The sequence below is a fragment of the Neomonachus schauinslandi genome, chromosome 15 (genome assembly GCF_002201575.2).
Source record: "Neomonachus schauinslandi chromosome 15, ASM220157v2, whole genome shotgun sequence".
NCBI classification, from domain to species: Eukaryota; Metazoa; Chordata; class Mammalia; order Carnivora; family Phocidae; genus Neomonachus; species Neomonachus schauinslandi.
Genome location: NC_058417.1, coordinates 23,364,062 through 23,380,237, shown reverse-complemented (window position 1 = coordinate 23,380,237; position 16,176 = coordinate 23,364,062). Strand labels below are relative to the sequence as shown.

General features: G+C 38.7%; 1 protein-coding gene across 7 annotated transcripts in view; it reads right to left on the bottom strand.

Moving 5' to 3' along the window:
- SYNRG (synergin gamma) overlaps nt 1–16,176 on the bottom strand; it is a 77,716-nt gene that overhangs the window by 24,850 nt on the left and 36,690 nt on the right. For all 7 annotated transcript variants that reach the window (XM_021704079.1, XM_044921487.1, XM_044921488.1 and 4 more), the window contains 3 exons: nt 11,788–11,906; nt 11,336–11,398; nt 6,851–7,798 (listed from right to left, as the gene is read on the bottom strand). In XM_021704079.1, coding sequence (XP_021559754.1) covers nt 6,851–7,798; nt 11,336–11,398; nt 11,788–11,906 — 1,130 coding nt within the window. The remainder of the gene's footprint in view (nt 1–6,850; nt 7,799–11,335; nt 11,399–11,787; nt 11,907–16,176) is intronic.

The window sequence follows — 16,176 nt, the reverse complement described above, 5'->3', positions numbered from 1 at the left end:
ATGATTGTAATATAATCAGGTAAAAGGCATTATAAACAATAAGGGATTACGTTAGCTGAAGAGCTTTTAAATATTTTTATAATACTACAGATCTTCAACAAACCTTACTTTTATTAAAAATGAGAGGCATAACATTTTGCCTTTTGGAGCAACTCACAGAAATGACCAAATGAAAGATTAAAAAAAAATTTATAATAAAAAAAGAAGAGTAAATATACAAGATATACCAAAATCCAGCCTCAACGTTGATTTTAAAATTTTACTTTGCTTATTCACTGGCTACTAGAGTGTAAAAAAAAATTTACTGAAGTGCAATGCATTTGAACACATAAGGAAGTACTAACACTGAATTACATAAGGAAAATGAGAACACTGTCTAAGTCTTAGCATTTTTAAATAATATAAAAACTGAGTAGTATTTTCTGGAATGGGGAATCTTAGTAAGCCATTTTCTAAGAAAAATGTAGTAAATCAGTTCACTGAGGGCAGGTTAAGCCAAGAAAATTTCTCATTTCCCATGTTAACAAGTCTACATTTTCTAAGCAGTCAAATTACATGTATTACTGTATGATGGTTTTCAAAATATTAAAGCTGCTGTAAGTCCCACAACGTAAGTGATAGAAACCCTGTCTGGAAAAATGATGTGGAATAACCCACATTTTGTAATCGCTGAAGTTTCTATAGATGGGTTTTTCATTTGATAGCTGAATTCTGAAAATTGCGGGAGAAACAGGAAAAAGAAAACAGAGAATGGATGCAATAAAATGAAAAGAGAATCACTACTGTATTTCCAGTTCTCCTGGAGAGCTCTGGGGCTGTGCTAGGTTGAACAGCAATTGCACACAGATAATAGGCCAAATTGTGTGCTGTAATACTGGTATTTGTTGGCAACCAGGAATGTCCTATTACAAAGGCCAGAGGAATCAAGTAGGAGAGCTCCGTTCCATCATGGAGCTCAAATCAAGACATGGATTTCTTGCTTATGCTGGCAAGTAACCCTAGCAGTCTCTTCCATAACCTTTGTGCAAATCCCCTCTGAACGGATGCTGAAGACAAAAACAAGATATTTCTTGGAACAAAGAATGTGAGCCGCCACTACACGACGCAAAGGCCATACCGATTTCCATGGAAATTTTCTAAAGCAGTAAGCATATGCCCAGGTGATTAAGTTCCTGGCTTTTGAGAAGGGAGTTTAGAAAAAGCAGAAAGGATACATGTGCAAAGTCCACTATTCTCCAGGGTTTTATATAGCAATAAAAATGTTCATGGGACTAAGGAAGAAATATCTTTTAATTTCCAATAGTGATTTAATCCAAACTTCACATGCCAAAGCAAACCATGAAATAGTCATACATCTCAACTTCTTTCCACCCCTGACCCTGTTCTACCTTCACATGCTCTATTAACTATAGAACCTGGCTATGTCCTGGAAGTCTCAAACACTCGGAGAGTTAGTTGTTCAAGAAAAGAGGAATCAAAGTGATCAAAGTGTGAGTATGACAGGCTACAAAATGCTGTGGTATAATTGCCTTCTAATGTTCCCTAATCTGCATAGAAACCTCCCATTCTTCCTTTGTCTCGACTCACAGAAATCTATGGTTTAAATGATACCCACACTATCTGTAAGTATGCCCACGTTTCTGCACCAGTGCTTTCAAGTTCAACACAGAAAAGCAGCTATTAAGTCAGAAGGGGCTGGAAGGCCAAGGAAGAGTTTCAGGATATACAGTTGACTCTTGTATGATACGGGTTTGAACCACACAGGTCCACTTATACGTGGAGTTTTAAAAAAATAAATACAGTTTAGCACTGTAAATGTATTTTCTCTTCCTTGTGATTTTCTTAGTAACATTTTCTTTTTGCTAGTTTACTTTATTATAATACCTAATACATATAACATACAAAATATGTGTTAATTGACTTTATATTATCAGTAAGGCTTCTGGTCAACAGTAGGCTATTAGTCAAAAGCTGTATGGGGATTTTTGGACCATACTGGGGGCAACAACCCCCATGTTGTTCAAGGATCAACTCATGGTCGTCATGAAAAATCTCATTAAAAAACCCACCATATGAGGACAGAAGATGGCAACTGTAGGTGGGGCCTTTTGGCCATGCAAGAGAGAGGGCAGCACCCAAAAGACCCTCTTATGCCCGTGACCTTAACATGCTCTCAAAGCCATTGGCCAACATTTTCCAAAACAACTTATCAAAAGAATTCAACTGATGGAAAACAAAGCTAGAAGCAACTCTTTAAGAAGAAAATAATTTGATTTTGAGTTATTTTAGGATTTAGCCGAGCTTCTTCGATACTGCCAGTGTCCCCTTCATGTTCATCTGCTACTTTTAAAAATCAGCAGAGATTTTAATGTGAACAATCGAGTGATTGTAGAATATGAATACACTTGTATAATTTCTCAGGCACTGATATATGACATCAAGCACTAGCTGTATTACTTTACTTGACATAGGAGTAAACAGAACAGTATTTTTTGTTTGTTTGAACCTATAGCATAGAGTTCTTCAAGTCTTTATTACAAGTTTATATTATTATATTATTAAATGAACGTGATTATGTTTTACACACAGTTATATTTAGTTATTTTCTGCAGCCTGTTCAGATAAATGCAGAAAGGGCAAAATAAAGCAGTCCCAGATGGACCAATCTAGCATTAGATAATTCCATTGACAAAGGAATTTCCTCACCAAAGCCACAAAATTGGTTTTAAATATGGCACAAGAAAATCCTAAATAAAGGGCAGTTGGTATCATCACTATATGGAGGCTATACCAAGATCTCTTTCTTCCAATTTAGTTTGCAGCACACATCATAATTAAGACATAATATATTTATCCAAACATAGTAATTTGAATGGCAGACTCAGCTTTTCTTTGAATTAATCCAAACCCCAATATGCAACTTTTTTCTTTCTCAAATGGCCTATTTCAGATACTGTGAGTGATCTCTCTGGAATCCTATTCAAAATCCTCATCTAATGGTTTAATTTCCTGTCTGCCTCAAATTTTTAAAAAAGAACAAAGAACTAAAATCTCAAAATATAAGAAAAAAAAAAGTCAACCGTGGAAACAATCTTTTTTTCCAAGGTCTTTACTGGTCTTGGGTTTATGATAAAAAAAAAAAACAACAAAAAACAATAATATTCCCAAGGTTTTTTGCTATTAATATACTCTAAAATGGAAAAAATATTTTCCAAACTTGGCATTCTCTTATTGCTAACTTTTATGTGTCTTTCTAGAATTGTTTTCTTAAAAAGGAAAGTGGTTTAAAGCTTACTTTGAGGACATCCCCTAAAATTGTTTTAAGAACTTGCTTTATGGGGGTGGGTGCCTGCGTGGCTCAGTCGTTAAGCAGCTGCCTTCCGCTCAGGTCATGATCCCAGGGTCCTGGGGTCGAGCCCCACATCAGGCTCCCTCCTCAGCGGGAAGCCTGCTTCTCCCTCTCCCACTCCCCCTGCTTGTGTTCCCTCTTCTGCTGTGTCTCTCTCTGTCAAATAAATAAATAAAATCTTTAAAAAAAAGAACTTGCTTTATGGACTATGAGTGTAAAAAAAAAAAAAAAAAAAAGACTCAGGGTGGCTTCATGATACATTCTGAAGCTGGAAAGAACATGCTCTACAATTAGAGCCCAAGTGCCCATTTCAGACTCACACTGAATTCAGTCCTGAAGACTTCCTGATATTAACACTGAACACTCTCCATTACAGAGATTATCAATTTAAATTCAGTTTTCATGTACTGTGCTCAGAAGTCCATCTCAATACCATTTCATGATTTATTTTCAGTCAAACTTACAGGTATCTAGTTATTAACAGATGTACCCCCTGTCCCCAACACTCAACTCTTAGATTTGTCCCCTCAGCTGCTCCCTCTCTTGTCTTGGAGACAGGCTCTGTCATGTTTACTAAGCAATAAGATCTACTCCGTTTTTTCACTAGAAGAAAGGAGTAAACTTTTCCTATTGCATAGTGTAAGGTTAAAGTTAATGTTTTAATCCAGTACCATGTTAAAAATTTCTATCAATGGAATTATAAGAGGCAAAGGCTAAACCAATACTTTCTTAGGAGAAAGGTATTTGAAGAAACAAAACAAAAGGGAAAGACCCTCTAATCACAGGAGGTGCTATTGCTTTTCACTTGATACGGACCAGGTATTTCTCTGGTCTAACCCTGAAAAAGTACAAATTACACACATCCCCACACTTTCAAAATATGCCAAAGAATTATTTATTAACATAGGACTTACAGATCACAAAAGAGAGTGGTACAGAAGAGCTGGAAAAGAAGTCATCAGAATAAGCATGCAGATCAGTATTTGCAGAGGAATATACCAAAGCAAGTTTGAAAAGGCACATTCACACAGAAAATGTCTAAATTGAAAAAAAAGACATCAGAAAAGCAGCCAAAAAAAAAAAAAATACTAATAATAAGGCGCTGATTAAAATACAACGATTTTCAATGTCAAAGAAGAGCTACTTTACAGGTAGGTAGGTAGCTAGCTACAGAAGTCTTGCTAACCCTTTGAGAGTGGCACAAATGAGGGTAAGCTCTTGCTGCCAACAAAACCAGATGATTGTAAGGACTGCACATCAAGATGCTTCAGTGCCAGAGAGATTAAATTTGGTGGTGGGGACAAAAGCAGCCTAGTTGAAATTATATGCAGCAAGGGCTCAAAGGGTTAAATGTAATAATATGCAGAGAAATCAGGCAATGTTATTAGTATTATCTACCTTCCATACAAAGAATTATAGCAGGAGTTAAAAGAGACAGTATCCGCTTCAGAGTTAAGTTAGGGTTTCTAAACAAGATTAAGGTCCAGAGATAGCAATCTACTAGGTTTCATTCTCTTTTCATCAGCCCCCTTTTTATTTCTCCAACAAGAAGTACCTTTAACCCTCAAACTAAGAGAGCAAGAGACACTGTGGTCAACATGAGGTTAAAGTAAAACCAAACTGCACTGAAGAATTCCCTGCCATTTACCTTCGACAATACATGTATGCAGCAGTTTTGCTCAACAACAGTATAGCTCATTGGTGAGACATCAACCCCTTTTACCAACCGCTCTAAAGGGATACTGCTCCTTTCTGACAGGTGGTTTACAGGTCAAAAAGAGGAAACAATCTGCTTTTGAGAATATCCTCAAACTGAAGAGACTTGGCTTGAACATTACAGGTTCCAAGCTGGGGATGTTCCAAACATACATAAAAGAACATGAGCACAGAAGATTATTTTAACAGGTCAATCAAAACAAGCTCGGTCAAAAAAAAAATCTCCCCTCCCCAAATAAAATGAAAAAAATTAAAAAGAAGGAAAAAGAAAAAGACATCCCAAACCTGATTTAGACTCATCTCATAAAGACATCTAGCTTGGCACTATGAAAGAATATAGATTCACTTTCAGAAAAATAGCTTCTAATTAATAACTATGGAGTCCAAAAGGCTAGTATACATGTCATGAGATGTTTAAATAAAAATCAGATATTTTTCAAAAAACAGAGCACTTTGCAACTGACCACCATGGCTCAAGCAGCTCATACAAAAAAGAGAAACAAAATCACTCGATCAAACAAACAGCAGCAAAAAAAATAGGAAAACATCTGAGGAAAAGTACAAAAAAAGGAAGTAGACAGTGGGGCGCAAGGAGCTCTGCAGACAGCCCGCTCCCTCGGACAGTGGCCTAGCCAGCCGCTGTGTGAGACGCATCCTGCCTCTGAGAACCTGCTCCTGATCCAGCACGCTGTTCAAGGGTACCTCCGACACTTCAGTCGCCAAAGGATGGATGCAATTTTGTTCTCTGACTTACCAACTTGATATATGCAAAAGCCGTATTACTTTGATGTTTCCGCCACAATCTGTAAACTTGGAAGTGTCTTGTGTGTCCCTCTCTAGTTAAAACACAACAAACCCTTCAAATGCGTAATACGTTCTCTAGAGTAATACAGTAATACTGAGAGAGTTCTCATTATTAAAGGCCACAAAATGGGTTTATCTTTCTACATAACATACCAAATAACAAACCAAAATAAAAACGAGGACACTTGGGAATCTAGTTTTTATGACAGGAAGCTGGACTAGAGAATAAACCGCTCCAAGTAAATCCATACAGAGTTTAGAGAGGGCTCCCTTGTAAGACGTTTTCAAACATTTTATGAGAAAGTTAGTAGTTACCCTATTCTACCATCTACAGATTTGTTATGATTTAATATTTCCAGTCATAGAGTTTAGGCCAAAAACCGTACCTGAATTCCACTAACAACTCACGCCCTCCTCCTTGCCAGACTCTGGCACACAGGACATCCACAGACAAGCTTTCCCTCCTCTCCTGTGGGGACGTGGCCAACTGCAATACAAGCGGCTAGACATTTTTACTTTCTTGGCCTACCGAGAGTCAGTTTCTATAAACCGAACAGAATACTACATTGGCAGCTGCCAAACAGACCCAAGAGAAGAGAGAAGGCGAGGGCAACACTGACCTCACTCACAGAAATAGAGGAACATTACTGACACTGCAGAAGTCTTTGTAAAATTCCTAGTGCTGTAGGGTTCCTTCAGCAGTGGATTTTTATGTGCCTCTAACACCAAGTTGGTGTTCAATTTCGAAAGTAAAAATATTTTAGCGATCCAATCTAAATTCCACAGTATTCATGGGATCCATATGTCCAAGTATCTATAGAATCAAATTTAACACTGCTTTAATGGGATTGGCAACGAAGATGTTATTAGAAATTCATAAAGGTTAAGAGCCAGAGCCTCACTCTACTGTAAATCGACACCCACCAAACCACCTTTGAAATCTACATCACCATCACCAGAGTAATCTCACCAATTCCTCACCTGCAGCAGGAGGATGCTGGCCACTAACTGTTGGTAAATCCAAAGAGCTATCAGACATGACATGCTTAAGATCTCCTCCCACATCAGCCAGTTTCATGTCAAACTGAACAGAGAGTGCATCTTCAGAGTCCTCCTTGCCAACACTGCTGCCGCCAATGGAAGGGAGATCCAAGGACTTCACCGAAGCAGAGTCTTCTTTGGTGTGTCTGAAAGCCACTGATTTCTCGCTCAGGGATTTGTCTGAGTTCATGGAAGAAAATTTACTGGAGTGGAAGTCAGCAAAATCATCATCACTTTTTCCTGAAGGAGTGTTATCTTTCAGTTCTTCACCACCTAGTCCAGATCCTTCCAGAGAAAGTTGTTTGAAGACATCATATTTGGTAGACGCAGCAGCTGAGTTTTGTCCAGTCTTCACTGTACTGCCCGAGCTGCCGGTTAGAGGAACAGGACTAGCTTCCTCTTTAAGGACATCGTATTTGTCATCGGCCTTTTGCTCAGCTGAAACAGAGCTATTACTGAAAGCCATAAAATCTGCAAAGTCATCCTGCTCCCCAACAGATGCTGGACTAGAATATTCCCCAAAAAGGTTGAATTCTCCAAAATCATCAGCCAGACTAGACATCTTCGTTGATGCCAATGCTGTCGTGGCTGCAGCAGATCCTGCTGGTGGCAGTCGTGTGGAAACAGCTTTGGATGCACTAAATGCAGCTGAAAAAGACAAGGGTTTCTCGCTGCTGCAGTTAACAGAGGAAAACATGTCTAGGTCTACTAAGTTCAGAGGACTTTTCACTTGTGTTTGTTGTTTCTGTTGTATAGCTCCTGAGGGAAAGGCCGCTGGAAAAGTTTGGTCTTTTGTTGGTGGTTCTAGTGGTGATAGACTGTCGGCAGTTTTAAAATCGGTGAAGCCGTCATCAGTGCCTGCGGATCGGAATTCTGCAAAGTTTTCTCCTGAAAGAAAAAAAAAAAAAAAACACAGCCAAATGAGTAAGAATGCTGAGCTGAAAACCACATGATGCACAGCATATTAAATTACAAGCATACTTTGAGAGACTATTCCCTCACCGGCTTGACATTATTTAACTACACTGTAAACCCTACCAAAACACCTCTTTGGAAACTACACATCTGTTTCCACCTTGAAGGCTAGTGATACCAAAAGAAATACAAATCAAACCAAGAACACCTAACACTGTCAGTTTCATTTGCTCATCTAAGTGTGCTAGGTCTCCTAGTGCCCGGTCCTCCAGTTGGCCCAAAGCGCTGCTCTCAGGACTTCTCACTACAGCTAGCCAGCCAAGCACACAAGGGAAGGAGAAATACGTGCTGGAGGATCCCGAAGAGACACACGTTGAAATAATGATCCTTTAAAGATGAAATGTTTTACATGGTGATCAACCAGGAAAAAAATGTCACAGGTACCAATGAGGTATTATGAAAAATCCTGCATCTAATATTTAGGATGTGAAACACGTTGCTCAACGTGGCACTGTAAGCATATTGTTAGATATCTTGTGGTCTTGCTCCAGTATATGGAGGCATTAATTTGAAGGGAACTTTGATGAAAATTTTTGAAAAGGTATCTACTTATTTGCAAAGCATTCTAGCTAAGGACACTTTTTTTTTTTTTTTTTAAGATTTATTTATTTAAGAGAGAGAGAGAAAGAAAGCAAGCGAGTGAGCATGTATGCTCATGTGAGCATAAGCGGGAGGGGCAGAGAATCTCAAGCAGACTCTGTGCCGAGCAGGGAGCCTGATGCGGGGCTGGATTTCACAACCCTGAGATCAGACCCAAGCCGAAACCAAGAGTCGGACACTTAACTGATTGCATCACCCCCTGCTAAGGACACATTTTAAAGTGGTTTTTCTGTACCCTACAACAAATAAGCCAATCTCATGGAAAAAAAAATCTGAGTACTTGGGTTGTTCTTGAAATCATCCATCCCACTGTACCAATGAGTGCTTATTCTTATTTATTAAAATTCAGAGGGATTTGAGTAAATAACAACTGTATTAAAAATTTCAAAGGATAGGATTTAAACTTTATATTGTGCTATTCTGAGGAAGGAGTTACTGAAAATTTTTTTCATCATTTTTTAGAGAAAATAGGTACAATGTATTTCCAATAAATAAATTGACTCAATTAAGATGCTGATAGAAATCTAGACCCATGATTCTAAATAGAGTTCCTTTTATTATCAGAGTAACGTTATCACTCATAAGTATGAGGTTAGGATGCAGATGATCTCAGTTTTTCTAATGCTGTCTGAAGGTCTTCCATAAAATCCACTAGGTTTTACCAAGTAATGAAAATCAAGAGATAAATCAAAATATAAATATAGCTATACCAACATCACTTATTTGAAAATATGAGTGCTATTTCTGGACAGTTATAAACTAAAATATAGGCTTTAATTTCTTTGTCCATTTTTAAAATTCTATTTGTCCCTAAAAATGACATATAGAAACAGATGAGCTATAAAAGTATATTTCAAACCAAAATCTAATTCTTAAAACTGTCATTAAAATAAAATAGGCTTTAAATACATTGTGTTTGTAACATGATATACACTTTGATATAAGAAGAAAGCATGGAAAACAATGGAAGCTGATTTAATCAATTCACCAGCATAATTCATCAACACAGAGAAATCTATTTAACATTAGGGAAATTTTAGAAAGAGAGGAACAGCATTCAAAATTTCTGTATTTTATGTTTTCAAGACATACCACTAATAAAACTAAAGTCAATTTCACAAATTGACAGGAGAAGCAGATGTAAAACTTTAAAAAAAAAATCACCCTACAATTTTGGATAAGTATATTACTGATAATATTTGTATCAGTTCTGCAAATGAAAACGTAACAAGCAGCCAATTTAGTCACACTCTATATTTCTGATGTGCTGCTTTGAAATTATCTGTGAAATTGACAAGTTTTGCTTTGTTATTTTTTTTTTTTTAAGATTTTATTTATTTATTTGAGAGAGAGAGAATGAGAGACAGAGAGCATGAGAGGGAGGAGGGTCAGAGGGAGAAGCAGACTCCCTGCCGAGCAGGGAGCCCGATGCGGGACTCGATCCCGGGACTCCAGGATCATGACCTGAGCCGAAGGCAGTTGCTTAACCAACTGAGCCACCCAGGCGCCCTAAGCAGTACACTTTTCCCTTGAACTTTCACACATACATTATCTTTCCTATAATCTCCTCTCACCTCCCCCCGCCACTCCCACCCTCTTGGACAGAAGGGTGAGAACAAATGATTATCAAAGGATGTTTCAAATTTGAGCACTCAATACACAAAGATAGAATATGGCACTGTACTGAGGAAGAAATCCTCATGAGAGTATACAAATATCATAGCATGTGCAGTTAAGCTTTGAAGGACATAATTTGACCTATGGATTATCTAAACCCTACACATCAGGTTAGGATTTAACCACAAACATAACTTCCAGTCTTTACACATATGGCTCTCAAACTATCATTCTATATTCCCTTCTACTCTCTTTAAGCCCTTCTATAAATCCCTCTTACCTCATCTTATTAAATTATAGCCAATTTTGAAAATCTTGAAAAGACTGGTTGCTACCTTTTCCATAGTCCACAGACTGATAATAGTTCAAGTTCTTGTTAAACGTTAAAATAACTGAGACCAGTCACAGCCCTCCATTTGATACAGAAGTCTAACTTGGCTTGAAGGCTTCCAGTGAAAGAGAAGCACTAGCTTCAAAAGAAACTGCCTCGGGGTGCCTGGGTGGCTCAGTTGTTAAGTGTCTGCCTTCAGCTCAGGTCACGATCCCAGCGTCCTGGGATGGAGCCCCACATCGGGCTCCCTGCTCCACGGGAAGCCTGCTTCTCCCTCTCCCACTCCCCCTGCTTGTGTTCCCTCCCTCGCTGTGTCTCTCTCCGTCAAAAAAATAAAATCTTTAAAAAAAAAAAAAAATTGCCTCAATTTGGGGTTTGCCCTAAATTTTAGAAAATAATTTCCAATAGCTGAACCACATTTTGTTTCCTTATAATTTCCAAAGGTACAAAGCCAAAAAACCCTCACACACACACAATATTATAAAGACATGTTCAGGAATATCACTGAAAGAACCATCAAAAATATTTTTTATTAAAAATTGAGGGGTGTCTGGCTGGCTTAGTCAGAGGAACATGCGACTCTTGATCTTGGGGCCATGAGTTCGAGTCCCACATTGGGTGTAGAGATTACTTAAAATAAATAAAATTTTTAAAAAATTGAAGTAATTTAGGGGCGCCTGGGTGGCTCAGCCGATTAAGCATCTGCTTTTGGCTCAGGTCATGATCCCAGAGTCCTGGGACCGAGCCCTGCGTGGGGCTCCCTGCTCAGCAGAGAGCCTGCTTCTCCCTCTCCCTCTGCCTGCCACTGTGCCTACTTGTGCTATCTCTCTGCCAAATAAATAAATAAAAATCTTAAAAGAAAAATTGAAGTAATTTATCCATTTAAGGAATCAAAAACTTACCTGAAGATTTACTCTCTGCGGTCTGTTCAAGTTCTCTGAAAGCACTGTATTTATCACCAGGCTCTATGATGAAAAGACAGAAAGTCCATTAAGTTTAAGAACCTTGAGATTAAACTCAAGGAAGTGGGCGCCTGGGTGGCTCAGTTGGTTAAGCGACTGCCTTCAGCTCAGGTCATGATCCTGGAGTCCCGGGATAAAGTCCCAGGTTCCCTGCTCAGCAGGGGGTCTGCTTCTCCCTCTGACCCTCTTCCCTCTCGTGCTCTCTGTCTCTCAATCTCTCTCTCAAATAAATAAATAAAATCTTTAAACTCAAGGAAGTAAGGCAGGCAGACTGGGTTAACCAAACCATACATACTTGACATGTGGTGTAAGCATTTTATACATTTCTCACAAAAGGCCACCACTAAAAAGGTTTACATTCATAGGTTTATGAATTGACAATATGTTTTTACCTCCAAATGGAACAGTATTTTCAGAGGACTTGTCAGCTGTAATTCCTTTAAACACAGCATATTTATCCATTGAAGCTGATGCTTTAGTTCCAGGAAGTGGCATCAACAAAGAAGGGGCACTATAAGGGAAAATGAAATATTTCTTAATGACTAGAACACTGAATCCTTCCCTTATCAAATAGAAGCTTAGAATTAAAATGGCGAACAGGTACCTGGTTAAAATTCATGGCTCCCTGCTTTAAAAGTTAGAAACTGTTTATATTCACCACAGAGGCGAAAAAATATTTTTTTTACACATCCTTTTTCTTGTAAAAATATACTGACACACCGCCCACGTGATAATTCTTTGTTTGATTATCTGAAGAGGAGTCAGACCCACACTGACCATCTAATCATCGCTGTAAGTCACAAAAACAGTTGGAATGGCTCTGGAAATAGATTCTTATAGAATGATGACCTCCTAGAATTTTAACTTAAGGTCCATAAAATTGCAAAAGTGAACTGTTCCAAATATGTATACCCAATATTTTAGAGTAAATTCTGTTAACCTTCATATAAATTATTCTTTGAAATGGGTTCAGAATGCAGAGGTAGAATAGTTAAGATAAACATCTATTTATGAAATGTTGTTCAAGCCAAGATGTAAATTGTTCTTACTTGATCTTAGTGCATTGCTTACTGGCAGAAGTTCACACATCTGATAAGCAGCAGGAGAGTTAATACAATTTACATTTTTACAAGGACCACATCAGCGGTTCCAGAAGCTATCTTTGTAGCAAAACAACAATCACTTCAAAATTAGATAAAGATACTTTTGCCTGTGGACATATTTCTCGCTGGATGGAAAAAGAGTGTAATGAGTAGTATCTGTGTGGGTAATTCTTGGATGGCTTAAACACATACTATAAAAGCATAGCTTTTTTTTTTTTTTTTTTTTCTTATCACACCCAGGCAGCTCCCTGGAAGAACAACTTTACATATGAATGACTACATTCCACCACTAGTTTGTATCATTCAATACCACACACACAAGTTATATAAACGGATTTCTATTGAGTTTTTTGCCCTGAAGCAAAAATCTTTCCACAGTCATTTAAATAGTCTTATCAGTGGCCTACAAGCAAGGTAAAAAACCCAGCTCTTGCACATGCATGCTAATGGAGGTCCACAGTGCTTTAGGACTTAGTGCTATCAAACATTATAATTTCACATCACTACCAAACAGCTGTGATGTATTTGATCTTGACAAACAGGTCATCATCTATACATTATAGGTGGATTTTTTAAGTTCCATAAGCAATTAAACTACAACTCATTGAACGGAATGTTACATATAAATAAAAGTAATTAATGTTTGAGGGAGAAAAAAATCACAAAGTTGAACAACCTATTTGTTTTTCATGAACTGCCAACTTTAGCTACGGTCTTATAAAGCCCGCTGGTAAAATCTACTAAATGTGACATATAATTATCATTAATTTTAAAATTATTTTCAGGATTTGAAAAAAAATAGAGGAACTTCAGGTCATGAAATACTGATTGAAGTCAACAAAATTCCACTCAAAAAAAAAAGCTGACTCAGACTGTAATTTTATGCATATTACAAATGAATAATTCATTCTAGTTCTCTGAAATTATTTTAAAAAAACCAAACTGTAATCACCATGACAGTGTTTAGGCCAGTTATATAAAGTACATATCTATTCCAAATGTGAAAACTGTTATTTCTACTATTTAATACTAGTGAAAGATACTCAGTGTTTTAAATTGTTTTAAAATTTAAGAACCTGCAGTCTATTGAAAGATAAGACTTAAGAGAATTTGGCTACCAAAAAAAAAGTATTTTGCTTTATTCTCTAGTGCATCCATTTGTTTTACAATCACTCCATGTGGCTGTCATAGATGATTTTACTTAGTTGCTTACCCTGCTAAAGGTAGAGACATTTTAGACAACAGGCTTGAGCCACGGAAACTTAAGGCAAAAGGGCTCACAGCGACCACCTGGATGAATACAGACAGGGCCATCAGTCCACTTGCTCAAAATATCCACAGGCCCTAACAGACCAGTGGGCTACTTGGCATCGCCACCAAATAGGGAAAATTCCATCTGTGGCCATACTTCCCCATCATCCCCCTTTAAAAACAGCCCACACCCACTGCCTGGTGGCAGATGGTCTCTCCTTTGCTGTCCTTGCGGTGTATTCAATCAACTTCTATCTCCTTTGTTCTGCCTGGGGTGAATCCTTTCACAGCCCTGCACCACGAGCCGCCACCGGCTTCCACCCTATTGTCACCCCACATTTGGGGTCTGATCAGAGAGACACCACACTAAATACTGCCACTTAAAAAGCAAAATGAAGCTAACCAACTCAAAACCCCTACACCTTAATCCTTTTTGAACTATTTTAGCATCGGTACCCCATGTCTGTGGTGTCTACTGTTCCAGGCTCCCCAGTGCCCGGCTCACAGTTAAGTATTTTGTGAATGCATAAATGAACAACACTGCTGACTTCCAGATCCCCTTTCATGCCGACTCAAGGGCTAGCTATTTCTCCTCTGACATCCAGTTCGACACCACGTCTGACCAATTTCTCAGACGCACACTTTTCAGTGCCTGACTCTAAACCCAGAGCACCTCTCCACAGCTCACCACAGGATCACTATGGCAGCTGAATTTACCCACACAGTAGCAGGGATCACTTTCCTCAGGCCACTTATTATCTCTAAAACCCTTTACAGATTAGTCACAAATCATAAGCCATCCCACATTGGTGCTGCCCTTAACTAATGAGATTTTTTTTTCACAGACTAACAATACTCTCCACTCCAGCCTACTTAACACCTTACTTGGCTTTTCATCTTCTTGAACAAATAATGCCCATTTTTTGCTTAAAAATGCTACCCAAGGGGCGTCTGGGTAGTTCATCGGTGAAGAGTCTGAGTCACTGGGCGCCTGAGTGGCTCAGAGGGTTAAGAGTCTGCCTTCGGCTCAAGTCATGATCCCAGGGTCCTGGGATCGAGCCCCGCATCGGGCTCCCTGCTCAGCGGGGAGCCTGCTTCTCCCTCTCCCGCTCCCCCTGCTTGTGCTTTCTCTGTCAAATAAATAGATAAAATCTTTGAAAAAAGAAAAGAGTCTGAGTCATGGTCTCAGCTTAGGTCTTAATCTCAGGGTCATGAGTTCAAGCCCCGTGATGGGCTCCCAGTGTGGAGCCTACTTAAAAAAAAAAAAAAAGTGCTGCCCAAAGCAGTCTCACCTAGGCTTAGCCATTTATATCATCATTTAACAAATATCCCTTTAAAATAAACTCATAGTATGGAACACAGATCATTAACTAGGGAATTCATTATACATGTACACACACACAAAGACTGAAGGACCAATTCTAAGAGAATTTTATCCGATAGCATAAATACCCAGATAACACCAAGCTTCTTTAGAGCAGGAACTGCGTTTTCTGCCTTTGTAGTTCTAGTCCTGCCCCAATGTCTGGCATACAGCAGGTGGTACGTAAATGTTTTTCAGTGAGTAAATAAACAATGAGTGTGGATTCTTAGACATGAGCAAAATGTTTTCATGTAAGCATGGAAGTAATCAAGTCAGAACTGAAAAAAAAGTCTACAAAGTATGACTATGTATGAAAGTAAACTATTATGTGGAGATAATGCCACACAAAATTGCTCATATCCCATATATCTTGGATCTGGCCACCATCTTAAAGTTTCACCCACTGAGAGTTTTTTTTCCCCAGAGGAGTAAACCACTAATTTGATGAATCTGGTTTACAACCTTCATACTGCAACACATTCATCCAGTAATCCTTTATTAATTACATAATATGGTTAAGTACTACAAATACAGCCATGAAAGACTGTCTTCAGGTACAACAGCCTAGTAAGGGAAACAGGTAAACCAGTAACCAGGGCACAGATATCTAGAAGGCACCAGGGCAGTAAAAAGGGAAGGGCCCTCATCTTTGAGGCGGCAATTAATGCAGAGAGGTTAGTAAAAACTTCCTATGTTGTTTTTTTTTTTAAAGATTTTATTTATTTATTTGACAGAGAGTGAGAGAGGAAACACAAGCAGGGGGAGTGGGAGAGGGAGAAGCAGGCTCTCCACTGAGCAGAGAGCCTGATGCAGGGCTCGATCCCAGGACCCTGGGATCATGACCTGAGCCGAAGGCAGATGCTTAACGACTGAGCCACCCAGGCGCCCCTAAAAACTTCCTATGTTAAACTGATTTTTGAAATAGAACTAGAATGAACTGTAGAGAGAATTTCAGATTGAAGAAAGTAAAAGGTCAGAAGCCTGAAAGAGCAGGATCAGTTTGGAGTCGTTCTGGCATGGGTGGAGCATGAGCTGTGGGGGAAGGGCAATGGTCAAGAGAACAG